Source organism: Lactuca saligna, chromosome 3 (assembly GCF_052625555.1).
Source record: "Lactuca saligna cultivar CGN05327 chromosome 3, ASM5262555v1, whole genome shotgun sequence".
NCBI lineage: Eukaryota > Viridiplantae > Streptophyta > Magnoliopsida > Asterales > Asteraceae > Lactuca > Lactuca saligna.
Window position 1 is genome coordinate 141441751 of NC_136419.1, and position 14401 is coordinate 141456151.

Sequence of the window (14401 nt, forward strand, 5' to 3'; positions counted from 1 at the left end):
ACAATCTTGTGGCTTCTTCCTCCTCCTCAACATCTCACTTTTCAGAGGCTGCTATTCAGAGTATGGTGGAGTCACTTACAAAAGCTCATGAAGCCTCTATCAGCACAGCTGCTGCTGCCATTGATAAATCCACGCAGGCTAGTGTGGTAGCGACCGAAAAAGTCGAAAAACTATTTCAGGACGCCCAGATCTGGCTGGAGTCCTTACAGGCGGCTTCAGAGTTAAACACTAAGAAAATCCGCACCGTGGTGGAGAAGCTGGTCCATTCCTTCGAGAGGAAAAAGATCAATTTGCCAGCTTCCGCCAAAAACTCAAAGAAGACAACCAATTATTTGTGTCTTCGGTTGCGGATCGTCTTCTCTCATTCCAAGCCACTCTAGCCGCCGAATCTACCACAAAGGAAGAGCTTGCCCGAAAGTCTTCCGAGCTTACCTTGGCAACTCATCAGCTCTCCCAGGCCGAGAAGGAAATCGATTCTCTTTGGTCCGAGAAAGCTGTGGTAAGGAGTTGTGTTTCAGATGTCCACGAAGCTTTGTCCAATATCCTTGAAGCCCATGATCCGATTCTCAACTATTCGGTGAGGCGAAGTCTTGCAGAAAAGCTCGCTCCTGCTCTTGCCCTTCTTAGCCGTATTGAAGGCATTCCTGAGCAGGAGGACCATCCGAAACAAGGGGGAGAAAAGAAGAAGTCCACAGCTCAGCAGAAACCCCCTCCAAGTTCACTACCTCAATCAATTCCACTTTCATCACTTGTCCCTCCAAAAGCACCCAAACCAACATCTGGTCCTTCATCAGGTTTGAGTGCTCAAGCCAAAGCCAAACAAATTGCTGACAACAGTGATGAGAGTGATGATCAGGAGCCAATTGTCAGCTTGGTTAGGAAGCAGACCAGAGAGAGAGAGCTGGATGAAAATGCTCGAATAATCAGGGAAGCCGAGGCCAAGGAGAGGAAGATGAAGGAGGCTCATGATCTCCTTGAAAGCAAGAAAACTCTGTTTCCTCCTTGGACCCTCAAGGTGCTCATTAAAGAAGCCATTGAGTCTCCTTGCACTCTTTGGCTAGAACCGGTCATCTCACTAGACCGTGTCAACTCAATCGATTCCCAGTTCGACATGCCCCTGACCCGAAAGGCCTTCATCTTCCATGCATTCGCTCATATAGCTGAAGTTCCCCATCCTCACCCGAAGGTGGATAGGGAGCTTATAGACTATTACCTGAGGACTGCTCAACCTCAGTACCAAACTTGGAGCGCACAGAAGATAACCAACGTTCGGGTACTCAAGCCTGTTCGCGAAGGTAACTTTGTTAATATCAAATTCAAGGTCTTGAGGGGATCTGAAAAATCTGAGCACTCTATCTCTCTGGCTGATCTTCCCAACCTCAACCCTCACGATTGGATCGTTCTGCACAACATTCTGCTTGTTAATGAAGCTGAATATGGTCCGGTCATAGACCATTTCAAGAGAATGTTAGTTTGCTATATTTTGGAGGTGGCTAAGCTTGATCAAGAGATTGCTAATATCCTGAGGAAGAAGCCCATCATCACTCCAGTGGGTTCTGCTAGCGACATAAACCGAATGAAGATGGGAAATATTGACCCGAAACAGAACTCAGTCATGTTCACTAGAGTAGAAGGCCAGAAATGCCTGTTTGCTTTGGCTGACAAACATCTTTACACGACTACCTGTCTAGAGCATGTTCTGGGTATAATCAATCGTTGCAAGCAGAACACGGATAGTGACAAAAAGTACTTCAATGATATGATAAACTGGTACATTCACTTCCGTCAAACACTTCTTGCCATCATCCCCTGCCTGTTCAAGACAGTCAAGAAAGCCAGTGCTGCGGGGGCAAGCAAGCTGGAGTGAAATCTCGCCTTAATTGACGCAAAGGGGGAGATTTTTGGGTTATTGGTGTTGCGTCTTGGGCTCGCTTCCTAGTCCATTCTTTGTGCGGTATGAGCCTGTCCATCCGTATCTTATTTTCTAGGGTTTGTGTATTTATAGATGGTTGCATGCATCTTTTACGGAACCGATTGATTAGGGTTTTACGGTGTAATTATAGAAGTTATCTTTTTGTAACCCCAGAATCCTCTACAGTGGAAGTTCTTCATCGAGCTTTGCTGAGGATTGAAAGTTTAATCATTCGACATATTCAAATCCATTCTTGAGTATTTCTTTACATTCGATCTTAAAGGTTTTTATCTCTTCAGCCACCAATAATTGGGTCGAAGATCTCTATACATCTTCGTTGCCCCTGGGTGGATGGAAAATCGAGACTTATGAGCCTCGTCCATCAACACCTGCTGTACTCCGCCCCCGTACGGTACCTACACTCTCCCATGAAGGGTCAACAACCCCTGACTATCATAATCAAACGAAGCTACTCGGCCTACTATCCTCTCACACTTCTGCCTCTCCTCCTTGAGGCCCTCAACCTGAGCCTCCCTAATCCATTCCAACAACGGAGTAATCACTGTCATCCTTAGACATAAGTCTCTGATAGGGGCTGTTGTCACCTTTCGGCTCAAGGTGTCGGCCACTACGTTGGCCTTCCCTGGATGGTAAAGGATTTCACAATCATAATCCTTCAGCACATCCAACCATCTCCTCTGCCTCATGTTTAGACTCGGCTGATCCATAAGGTATCTCAAACTCTTGTGATCCGTGTAGATGGTACAACGGAGACCATAAAGGTAATGTCTCCAAATCTTGAGGGCAAACACCACTGCCCCCAGCTCTAAATCGTGGGTAGGATAGTTAGCCTCGTGAGGCTTCAACTTTCTCGAGGCATAAGCTATCACATGCCCCCGCTGCATCAATACTGCTCCCATACCTGTGATTGAGGCATCACAGTAGACTAGAAAATCCTCTATTCCCTCTGGTAGGGAAAGAATCGGAGCCTCGTATAGCCTCTGCCTGAGGGTCTCAAATGCCACCTGCTGCTCAGGCCCCCAACGAAACACCACCGACTTCTTAGTCAGTCGGGTGAGCGGTACTGCTATCTTGGAGAAATCCTGAATAAATCTTCTGTAGTACCCTGCCAAACCTAGGAAGCTTTGAATCTCGGATGGAGACTTCGGGACCTCCCACTGCATCACGACCTCTATCTTGGCCGGATCTACCAAGATACCCTTCTGGTTGATGAGGTGACCAAGGAACTGCACCTCACGCAACCAGAACTCGCACTTTGAGAACTTTGCGAAAAGTTTCTCCCTTCTCATAACTTCTAGCACCTCCCTCAGGTGTTCCTCATACTGCTCCTGAGTCTTGGAATATACCAAGATATCATCTATGAATACTATCACATACCGATCCAGCATCGGTCTGCATACGCAATTCATGAGATCCATGAATGCGGCTGGAGCATTAGTGAGCCCAAAAGGCATCACCACAAACTCATAATGACCATATCGGGTCCTGAAAGCAGTCTTCTGCACATCTTCGCCTCTAACTTGCATCTGGTGATATCCGGAGCGTAAATTGATCTTGGAGAACCAAGACGCCCCCTGAAGCTGATCAAACAAATCATCTATCCTCGGGAAGGGGTAACGGTTCTTCACCGTTACCTTATTTAGCTCCCGGTAGTCAATGCACATATGGTACGACCCATCCTTCTTCTTCACAAACAGGATCGGTGCTCCCCAAGGTGAACTACTCGGCCGAATAAAACGCTTGTGTAGCAACTCTTGCAGCTGCGTAGACAACTCCTGCATCTCATGGGGAGCTAACCGGTACGGTGCCTTAGCTATCAGAGCCGCACCAGGAATTAGTTCGATCCTAAACTCGACCTGCCTCTCAGGAGGTATTCCCGGTAAATCCTCCAGGAATACATCCAGAAAGTCTCGCACTATCAGAACATCGTCAACTATCGTCTTGCCCTTCTCCCGGGCATCCAAGACATAAGCTACGTAACCGGCGCAACCCTGCTGAAAATAGCGCCTCGCCCTCGCAGCTGAACAAAAAGCTGGTCCACGCTGTGGCCTCTCGCCCTGAATCACTAACTCTCCCCCACTGGGAGTGCGAACCCTCACTAGCTGTAACTCGCAATCAATCACTGCCCCGTTTGGACTCAACCAGTCCATGCCTACTATAACCTTATTCCCTCGCAGGGGAATAGGGACCAAATCCACCGAGAACTGCTCATTGAACAACTGAAGAGAACATCCTCTATGCACCCTGGCGACTCTCACGGTCCTATCACCTGCTCCCTCGACCTCTAGTGGACAATCCAGCTCCCCTGGAGCTCTACTAAATCTCTTGCTAAGCGCTAGCGATACAAACGATCGGGTAGCCCCCGAATCAAATAATACTGTAGCAGAAATGCCATTCACAGAGAACGACCCTATACAAAACATATAACCATAAGCAATAATCAATAATAATATAGAGATGAAGGGAAGATACATACCCATCACCACATCAGGAGTCGCTCGCGCCTCCTCTGCTGTCATCTGAAAAGCTCTACTCTTTGCCACTGGTGCCTTTGCTCGGCCTTGCCGGCCATCAGTAATCCTTAAAGTAGCAGGGGCAGGTGTAATCACCTTCCCTGCTGCAGCTAAACTCGGACACTGGGACTTTTTATGTCCCTTCTGATTGCACTGAAAGTAAATCAGATCTGATGCTGCAATAGCGGTAACAGGGGCCGTACAATCCCTGCTCAAATGCCTAGTCCGACCGCACTTGTAGCAGCCGGAACTCCTTGCCTTGCACACCCCGTCGTGCAATCTCCCACACTTGCCACATCGATTGTGGCTCTGCTGACTCCTGGATCTGTGATCTGAAACCTTAGGCTTTTTGCCCGAACTGCATGTACCCGAAACCGCCTCCGGTTTCCTCTTCCTCTCCATCTCAAGGTCAATCTCCCTCTCCCGAGCCCTAGCAATCATGTCATCCAACGTTTTACAGCTGGACTGGCTCACAAACTAGCGGATATCGCTCCGCAACATCTCATGATAACGGGCCTTCTTCATTTCCTCATTGGCTGCATACTGAGGAACGAGAAGATCCCTCTCCCTGAACTTGGCGGTGATCTCCGCCACGGTCTCCGTAGTTTGGGTGAGGTCCTGAAACTCCCTGGCTAACTGCTGCACCTCGATGACCTGTGCAAACTCCGCCCTGAACCTGGTGGAGAAATCAGCCCAGGTCATGGCATCTAACGCTGCATCATCTCCAATGGTATGTCCGACCTCCTCCCACCAATCCCGTGCCCTGTCCTTCAAAAGACATGACGCCAATCTAACCTTGTCCCCCTCGGGACACCTGCTAGTGCGGAAAGCGTTGGCCACATCCGCCAACCATCTAGTACTCACTATGGGGTCCCGTGCCCCGTGGTAATCTGGAGCTCCACATGCCCTGAACTCCCTGAATGTAAGTGTGCGCGACCCCATCATGGCCGCCATCTCGGCACGGAAGGTGCCCAACCTCTCATCCATCAGCTCTAGAATACCCTCCTTGATCGAACCGAAGATCACAGGAGTCTGCTCCAGTATGATATGAGTAACCTCAGAAGAAAGGAACTCTCTGGTCTACTCATCCAACTGCCCGGCCTCCGGGCCTGGTCCTGATCCCCCTCCAGAACCTGAACTGCTGACTGCTGGCCTCGAACGCAAAACTACCATTCTGAAACAAATCATAGCAACATCAGAAAACTGAAATATCTCAAGGGATCACTGATACCAATACTAATTTCCTGATCTTGTCTCGGCCTTCCTTGATTCGAGTACGGATCCTCTGCTTTCAGTAGTACGGGCCCATACTACCTTCCACATTTATCCGTACTTTCCTCAAGAACTGCCTTGACTCCACCAAGTCAATTCTACTACTACTGATCTCTGCTACTCTCATCCTAGGCTTTCCCTAGGGGAAATCTCTAACTCCATTCAAAACAATCCTCAGCTGCTGAAGGCCTCCTTGTAATGCTAATTAGTCATTACCTGAACACCATCACATGTAATGAGGCTCAGATAATCCTTCAAGTAAAAGACTCGTCCCTACAACGGTTAGAATCAAACAAGAGCTGTGCAATAGGGCCAAATCCAACACTCTGAGATTATTCAACCCTGATCCCATGTGATGTAACGTATTCACCTAATGGCTAACTCCCATCACTCAGAGTCCTACAAAGCACAAAGGAAGCAGCATTCGGATATAGAAAATTATTCAAGCAAATCTATTCTCATAACTAGATATTGTACTAGCATTCAATGCTAAGCTCATACTATCAGGCATAACCCTAACAGGCTATCCTACTATTGTCTACTCAATACTAGCATGCAAATTTCGAAAAGCTGAAACACATATAGCAGACACATAAGGCATCCTCCTAGATCCTTAGTCCTATTCTAGCATGTTGTTCTACTGAAATTAAAACTGGTAATCATAACATAACTTGTATGGGTAATTTTGGAGTACTTACTTGAGCTCGTTTGATCGCATACGCCACACCATTTTCCTTTTATAAAACTCTTCTTCTTTCTAAGTTCTTTTTCAAAAATCATTTTCAAAACGTTTTTCTTTTGAAAATCTTTATCGTTTCCTTAGTTTGAGTTCAGACACACCCGAAAGTGTATCCGAATCCCTCTAACCAAGGCTTTGATACCAACTTGAAAGGTCCCAAAACACGACCCAAAAATTTTTGTTTAACAATTAATAAAAGTACTAAAATAATATCACAAAGTAAAACTCATACGTCAATATTTCAAAACAGTAACTAATAGTTATGTAGAACTGTATCAAAACTATATCAATCACATTTATGAAAAACTAGAAACATCTCCCAGGACAACTGAAACTGTGGTGTATGCGATGCCATCAACCCGAGCTCTTCCCTTTGCTTGCGGAAGTACCTGAAACCAAAAATGAAACTGTAAGCACGAAGCTTAGTGAGCTCCCCCAAAATACCACGTACCATACAATACATATAAACACATACTGGGCCTTGCCCACTGCATCAGACCGAAGTCCAGAAACTGCATCGGATCGAAGTCTGGAACTAGCCAGGGCCTTGCCCTCTGCATCAGACCAAAGTCCGGAACTACTGAGGCCTTGCCTCCTGCATCGGACCGATGTCCGGAGCTAACTGCATCGGACCGAATTCCAGAACTAACTGCATCGGACCGAAGTCCTAAACTGACTGCATTGGACAGAAGTCCGGAACTACTGATCATAGCATAACATAAACATATCAACTAGCATGAACACATAAACAGCATACTGCATTAGACTGTAACCCGGAACACATAACACATAAATCCTGTCTGAGCCACGAAGGCATCAAACATAATAAAATATGCATCGGATTGAAGTCCGAAAACTACTACTAGCTATACGGGCCGGCATTGTGGCCTTAGACCCGTTCCGACTGGAAGGAAACTCACCTCGTGATCTGGCTGCTGAGTGTATGGCTCTGGAAGCTATCTGCTGCTGCTCCGGTATCTCCCTGGCTACAATTCCACAAATACACTCAATGAAAATACTAATAACTGCATTGGGGTAAAATGACTCTTTTACCCCTGGCTAAAGTCAACTCTCCTGGTCAAGTTCAACTCTTCTGGTCAAAGTCAACTTACAGTTGACCTGACTCGCCGAGTTGGGCCGCCAACTCGCCAAGTCCATACTCTCATTTCTTAACCATGTTTGCTGCTACTCGTCGAGTATGGCTTAGACTCGACGAGTTCCCATTTGATTCTAAAACTCAGACTATCTGCATCCGACTCGCCGAGTTGTATGAACAACTCGACGAGTTGTTCTTGTTTAAATTTATGAAGATTGCCTTAGACTCGCCGAGTTGTATGAACAACTCGTCGAGTCCCTCCATTACTGAGTCTAACCTCCGACTCACTGAGTCCATTCCACCACTCACTGGTCTCCACTCAGAATCACTCAAAGGGGAAGGATTGGGGACTCACGACTCGACTCGCCGAGTCCGAAGAACGACTCACCGAGTCACATGCATGCAATTACTAAAAACTCGATTCTGCTCAAAACCACTGCATACAATATATAGATCTAAGTTCCTAAGGCTGGTTTACCACGTAAAGTTCCCAACTTTACGTGTACATATGCATACAAAAGGATATAAAGGCTAAAAGGGCACTTGGAAGAGTAGATCTAGGGCTATCATGCAAAATGGCTCCATAAAGTTGATAGATCTACGTTTTTAGAACTGAAACATGGCTAGATCCAAAAGCTAATCAATCTAACATGATTTCTCTACTATGAACAAGCTAAAAAAATGGGTTAAATATGCTTATAAAGGAGAATCAATCATCAAAATAGGAGGAATCCGATTATTACCTCAATATACTCTGAAATGGGTGCAAAAACTTAGATCTTCTTCTTCTCCTTTGGATCTAGCCTCTTTCTTCTCTTCAAAACTTCAAGATTTACACAAGAAATGCTCAAATACTCAATGGAATGGTTAGGGTTTGCTAAATAATGTTTTGAGGGTGAAGGAGACGAGTTTGGGGGCTCATAAGATGGTTTAAATAGGGTGCAAACCCGGGGATTTAGGGTTTCTACCTGGCAGGCCGACTCGCCGAGTCCCGAATATGGACTCGCCGAGTCGCCGATCTATACGCTGCCCAAGATCACGACTCTACTCGATGAGTCGGGCCATAGACTCATCAAGTCCCTCTACAAACTTCTAAAATAAATAATATAAAAGCAACATACCAGAGACGGGTCGTTACATGAAGTATTTTATATAAATTACGTGCTATGTGTGCATATTATTTGAATACTTGCTGTCTATGCTGGAGGAACAATTTTATACATGTTTTAAAAGATTTAAACGGTATATTTATTTTATATATACAAATATGTTGCGGATGAAACATGAGTAAATGAAATAGTTGGTGTGTAGTGAAATAAAATGATGAGATATAAGTGATGATAGAAATGTAATGATAATTAGGTAAATAGATGATGATGAATAGGTGATGTAGGATGAAAGGAGATACCATAACCTTAACCGGCAATGTGGCGATGTAGTCATCTACTAGAGTATAGATGGCGACCACAGACTAATCTAGACAACCCAGTGGAAACACCAGCATGCCCATAACATGTAGGTGATGAATTACGAATTCATGCGATGTTGTAACTACGTATTCATGCGATGATACTCTAACCCGTTACTATGAATTACGAGTTCAGAGGATGTTATAACTACGTATTCATGGGATGTCACAAATTCTGTATGTCAAACCAATGGTCATAATTCACATCAATGAGAATGGTTCATTTTTTTGTAAAACCAAAATCAGATTGGAAATTTTGATTTTTTATTTTGGAAAATGTCAAACCATTGGTTTTTTATTTCGGTTTTGGTTTTTTGTTTTTTTTAAATATATTTTCAGGGTTTTGTTTTTTTTTTTTTTTTAATTTCATAAACAAATGTTGCTACAATTTAACAAAAATAAATAATTTGCTAAAACATAATACAAGAGGAAGTTTGTTTACATTTAGTTATTGAACTTTTTAGAGGGAAACGAACTTTCGATTTTGTTCATATTTAGTCACTAAACTTTTTTTCGTTATCTATTTGCCACTAAACTATTGAAACTGTTCACAATTTACCCTTATGACCGGTAACAGCCGGTCATAAGGGTAAAATGTGAACAGTTTCAATTGTTCAATAACAAATAGATAACGAAAAAAAGTTTAGTGATTAAATGTAAAAAAATTCGAAACTTCGTTATCCTTTCAAATCATTATCCCTTATTTTAATTATATGTAAATGTCAATTTGATTGAAATTGGGAAATGTAATCATAAAAAGTAAATGAGTTGTATGATTGAAAACGAGTCTATTTTTGTGTAGCAACAAGTTTATTAATGCTATAGTTTTGACATAATTTATGTAGTTTTTCACATACGGTCTAATTTACAGTGTGTAAGTTTGCTATTAGACAATGACATTTTTGTAATTTTCAAAAACATAGGGACGATTTCTATTATATCGCTATTAGGTAAAGGCTATTTTTAAAATTTTGTGAAACAAAAGGTCAATTTTTTAATTTTGCTATTAGTCATCGACCATTTTGTAGTTGTATCAAACGCATAGTGACCGTATATGTACTCGTATATGTACTTTTATGAAATAAACTAAAAAAAGGGACAATTGTCATAATTTTTCTAGTAGGGAGGGATTTCGACCGGTTTATTAATTATATATTTTTTATATCATTTGTAAATTCGCTATTAAGTAGGGATCATTCTTGTAATTTTGTGAAACATATGGATCATTTCTATAGTTTTGCTTAAGCAGTGACTGTTCATATAGTTTTATGAAACACGGACCCTTTCTATAACATTTTCAGACACATTCGTTATTTTTGTAATGTTTCTTATAACCAGGGGTTATATCATCGTGTTTGTGGAAAAAGATTGACCATTTCTATAGTTTTGATTAAAAATAGATTATTTATGTAATTTTATAAAACAAAATAATATTTTTTTATAAAATCTCAATTGGACATGGATCATTTTTGTGACATTATAAGACATATAGACCATTTTGTGTAAAGTTTTTGGTAACCCAAGATCATTTTGCATACTTATGGAAAAGGGTCGCATTTTCCTAAATGTGTCCCAAAATTGTTAGTATTGAATAATTCCAATTTGAATCCGATTTAAAGTCACAACTTAAATTATCACCAAACATTCAAAGCTTTACATATATAATAAATTAATAATAAAAATTGGATCAAACATTCAAACTCGATTCTTTATTAAACATAGGATAAATTTAAAAAAAAAAAAATGTAACAAACTGTTTCCTGATTCCCGCACTACAAACGATTCTTTTCCACTGTAAAGTTGACTAACGACATAAAATTTCAACAACTTCTACGTGAAAAGTGGGGAATTACGGCCGAAAGTTGCCAACAATTTTGTTAGTCAACAAATAAACAACAACTTACAATTAAGTATTTAACACAATAAATATTCTTACTAAAAAACAAAGAAAAATAATGTAACAATTCTTTTAATCCAAAAATAAAATTGAAAGTTGGATCGGAAAGACAAACATATGGCAGTATATCCAAAACACATAAGCAGCTAAGGGTATCCACAATAATTTCATATAGTTTAACGGATTATCATATTATCTTTCTATAATCTATACAACTTTTTTTTCCCCAACAATACATTAAACTCTATAAAGTTCAATGAAATGTTACAAAATATAATTATATTATAATAAATATGTAAAAATTAAAAACTTTTACTTTTCTCATTTAACTCCAAATTTATTGAATGTCAAGGTAACATCTCACAATAATCAAGTTTCATTCATTGAATGAATGAAACTTCAATTTCCTTTTAGCATCATTTAACTCTTTCATTGAATTCATGATTATGGATGCTCTAAATACTAAATACTTCAATTTCCTTTTTTTTTTTGTGGTGAAAAAAAGGTAGAAATAGACTTTGATTTCATTTCAAACTTCCAAATTCATGTAAATTACATATAACATAAGAAAAAACCATCAACGAGTGGCTAATAAAAGAAAGTAATTAAGTAAATCACCATTAAAACAACAAACGATGAGGTTTCTTCGGGTAAATATTAATACCTAAGCATACATATGTATATCAAGGACTACAAGAAACAAAATAAGAAGCAAACCATAAAGAACTGTGTGTAGAAACATGGAGATCATGCTAGTCTTCATGTTCATAAAACCAACCGATGATTCTTTTCCTGGCATTTGAACAATGAGTCCCGGAGCTAAAAGAGCAAACAACGCTGCAGATATGATCGGAGCAGCCCAATCATGCATCTTGAATAAAAAAAAAAAAAACAAGGACAAAAATTGAAAGAAGAAGATTGAAATTTATGTGCACAAGTATTAGAGAGTTTGGATACAATTCTATTTGGCCCCAAGTGTCTTGTTGCTATAACGATAAGGAACAAGGTGTCATGGGTGATAAATTATTGGATTAAAATCTTAAGTGTTTATAACTATAATATATGGATGGTCACGAAAATGATAGTAGTGTTGTCATTTTCTACAATTTCGTGATTAAAAACATATATTGAAAGAATTAGCATTGAATAAATAAAAATCATAAACTAAAGATTAAAGAATTCTCAATTTCTAATTAATATAGTTAATTTATAAATTTAGTACCTTTTCAGAGTTTCCTAGTATTTTATTGATTGTATTGTTGAAGAAGTGAAAGAGAATAATCAAAAATATATAATTGCTTAGAATGGAACAGACGAGACACATCAATACTTATGCACATGGGTGAGAAAGCGTGTCCCATGAACATTACTTAAGTTCTTTATCATTCTATTTAGTATTTTGTTTTCTTTTGGTGATTAATAATACTACGTTAATACTCTATTTCATAACTTCAAAAATGATCTTTGTGGTTTCCGAAAATATCATGTTTAGTCCCTGAGTTCAAAAAACCTCAAAGATGGTCCCTGTGGTTTCAAAACTTTTAACAAATGATTTTTCCGGCTCGCTCCGTTAGCATTTCACCGTTAACTCATTTTTTAATAAAATATTGTAGGGGTAATTTCGTCATTTCAGTTGTAACCGTCTCTCTTTAAAAGAAATTGCATGTCCGATTTTTGGGCAAACCCTTTATCTTTATCAGTCGTCATCTCTCATCCTTTCCACTGTTGCTTGACCGTTGCACTATTCACGACATCCAATCGCTTCTGATTCAAAGATGGTGACTTGCAGATGTGGGAATGAAGCAATGAAGATCACTTCATGGATGGATTGTAACCCTGGAAGACAATTTTGGAACTGTAGAAGATGTGGGTTCCTTCGATGGTCTGATCCTCCTATGTGTGCTAGGGCATTGGTGGTGATTCCAGGTTTGATAAGATCAATGAATCGATTGGAAGAGAGGGTTGCCATTGCAAGTGCAGAATTGTGGAACTACCAACTGATGTTGTTTTGTTCATGGGTGTTTTTTTTTTTTTTTTTTTTTTTTTTTTTTTTTTTTTTTTTTTTTGGGTATTATTTTAATCTCTAAGTATCTTGTGAAGGTTTGGATGGTAATGGAGTTTTGGTTTTTGGTTTGTAACCATTGCAGGTTTTTTTTTTTTTTTTTTCATTTTTTTATTTTATAATTTTAATCGGATAAGAGTTTTTTTTTTGTTTTCTGTTTATGTTGGTGGTTTTGGAAGTGTTGTTGTATTTGGTTTATGTATCAGATTAATATGTAATTGAGTGGTAATGGTAATGGTAATGGTAATGGAATGTAGTTTGTTATAGTTGATTGTTCAATTTCTTGAATGTTTTTGAAATGCAATTGTTAAGTGTATTGTAAATGCATATTTAAGATGGTTTTCATTTGCAATTGAAATGTACAATGTTATTAATTGATCTGTGAAGGGTAGTACACAAAACATATTAATTCATTACCAAAAAGTGCATACACACCATTATATGTAAAGTTATAAAGTTCTTAACACAACCATGATGCAAAGTTTTCAAAAGACCTACAACACAAGCATTACATGCAAAGTTTTCAGGTTCTTAACACATATTCAAACAAGTACACATGAATTAAGTTTCAAAAGACCTACAACACAAGCATCCTAATAACTACTAAAAAATAGTTTTCAGCCCCCTCCAACTTCACCTCTGCCTCCCTGCCCTTTACATGTTTTGGAATTGTGCGTTTTGTTATGACACTTTGAACAAGTGACTGCCAAATATTTCTGACTCAATCTACCAGATTGGCTGTTTAGCTCATCAACACCCCTCTTTCTCTTCTTCTTAGGCCTCCCAACCTACACATATTGATATACTATAGTTAAAATTGAATTCATTCCATGTTCACATGTATACTATATATTTGGTGTACTTGAAATACAAACCTCCGTCTTATGTTTTGGTGGAAGTAAAGTGAATAAGTAGTCACTTTTAGGCCACATTGCACGTCCATTCAATGGATCAATTTTGTGAAATACATGTCTTTCCATGTTGATAACCTATAGCAAGGATGGAGCCATTCATCAACATGTGGGGGCATTTTCACCATTCTCAATTTTGTCCCATATAGCACAAACAACATGTCTACATGGGAAACCTGTAATCTCCCAAAACCTACAACTGCAACTTTGATCTGTAACATCCCGGAATCGCAAGAGTAGAGTTGAAGGGCTGAAAGTGTAAGTTTTAGAGGATGACTCGGCGAGTCCATGGATGACTCGGCGAGTCAGGTCGCGGTCATGGTCGCGTGTCAAGTGGCCTACTCGGCGAGTCCATGGGATGGACTCGGCGAGTAGGTGCTGTATGGAGAAAACCCTAAATTCCGGGGTTGAGCCCTATATAAAGAGCATTATACTCCTCCACAGCCTCCCTTATTCCCCCCTTGAGTTCCAGAAACCCTAAATACGTGGAGAGATCATTTGTGGAGCAAA

At 40.4% G+C, this 14401-nt stretch overlaps 1 protein-coding gene across 1 annotated transcript; it reads right to left on the reverse strand.

Moving 5' to 3' along the window:
* Positions 1-11424: 11424 nt before the first annotated feature.
* LOC145037318 (uncharacterized) lies at positions 11425-11936 on the reverse strand. Its single transcript, XM_078985953.1, has one exon. It carries the CDS (start codon positions 11787-11789, stop codon positions 11583-11585), a length of 207 nt encoding a protein of 68 aa, XP_078842079.1. The 5' UTR covers positions 11790-11936; the 3' UTR covers positions 11425-11582.
* Between the last annotated feature and the right edge of the window lie 2465 nt (positions 11937-14401).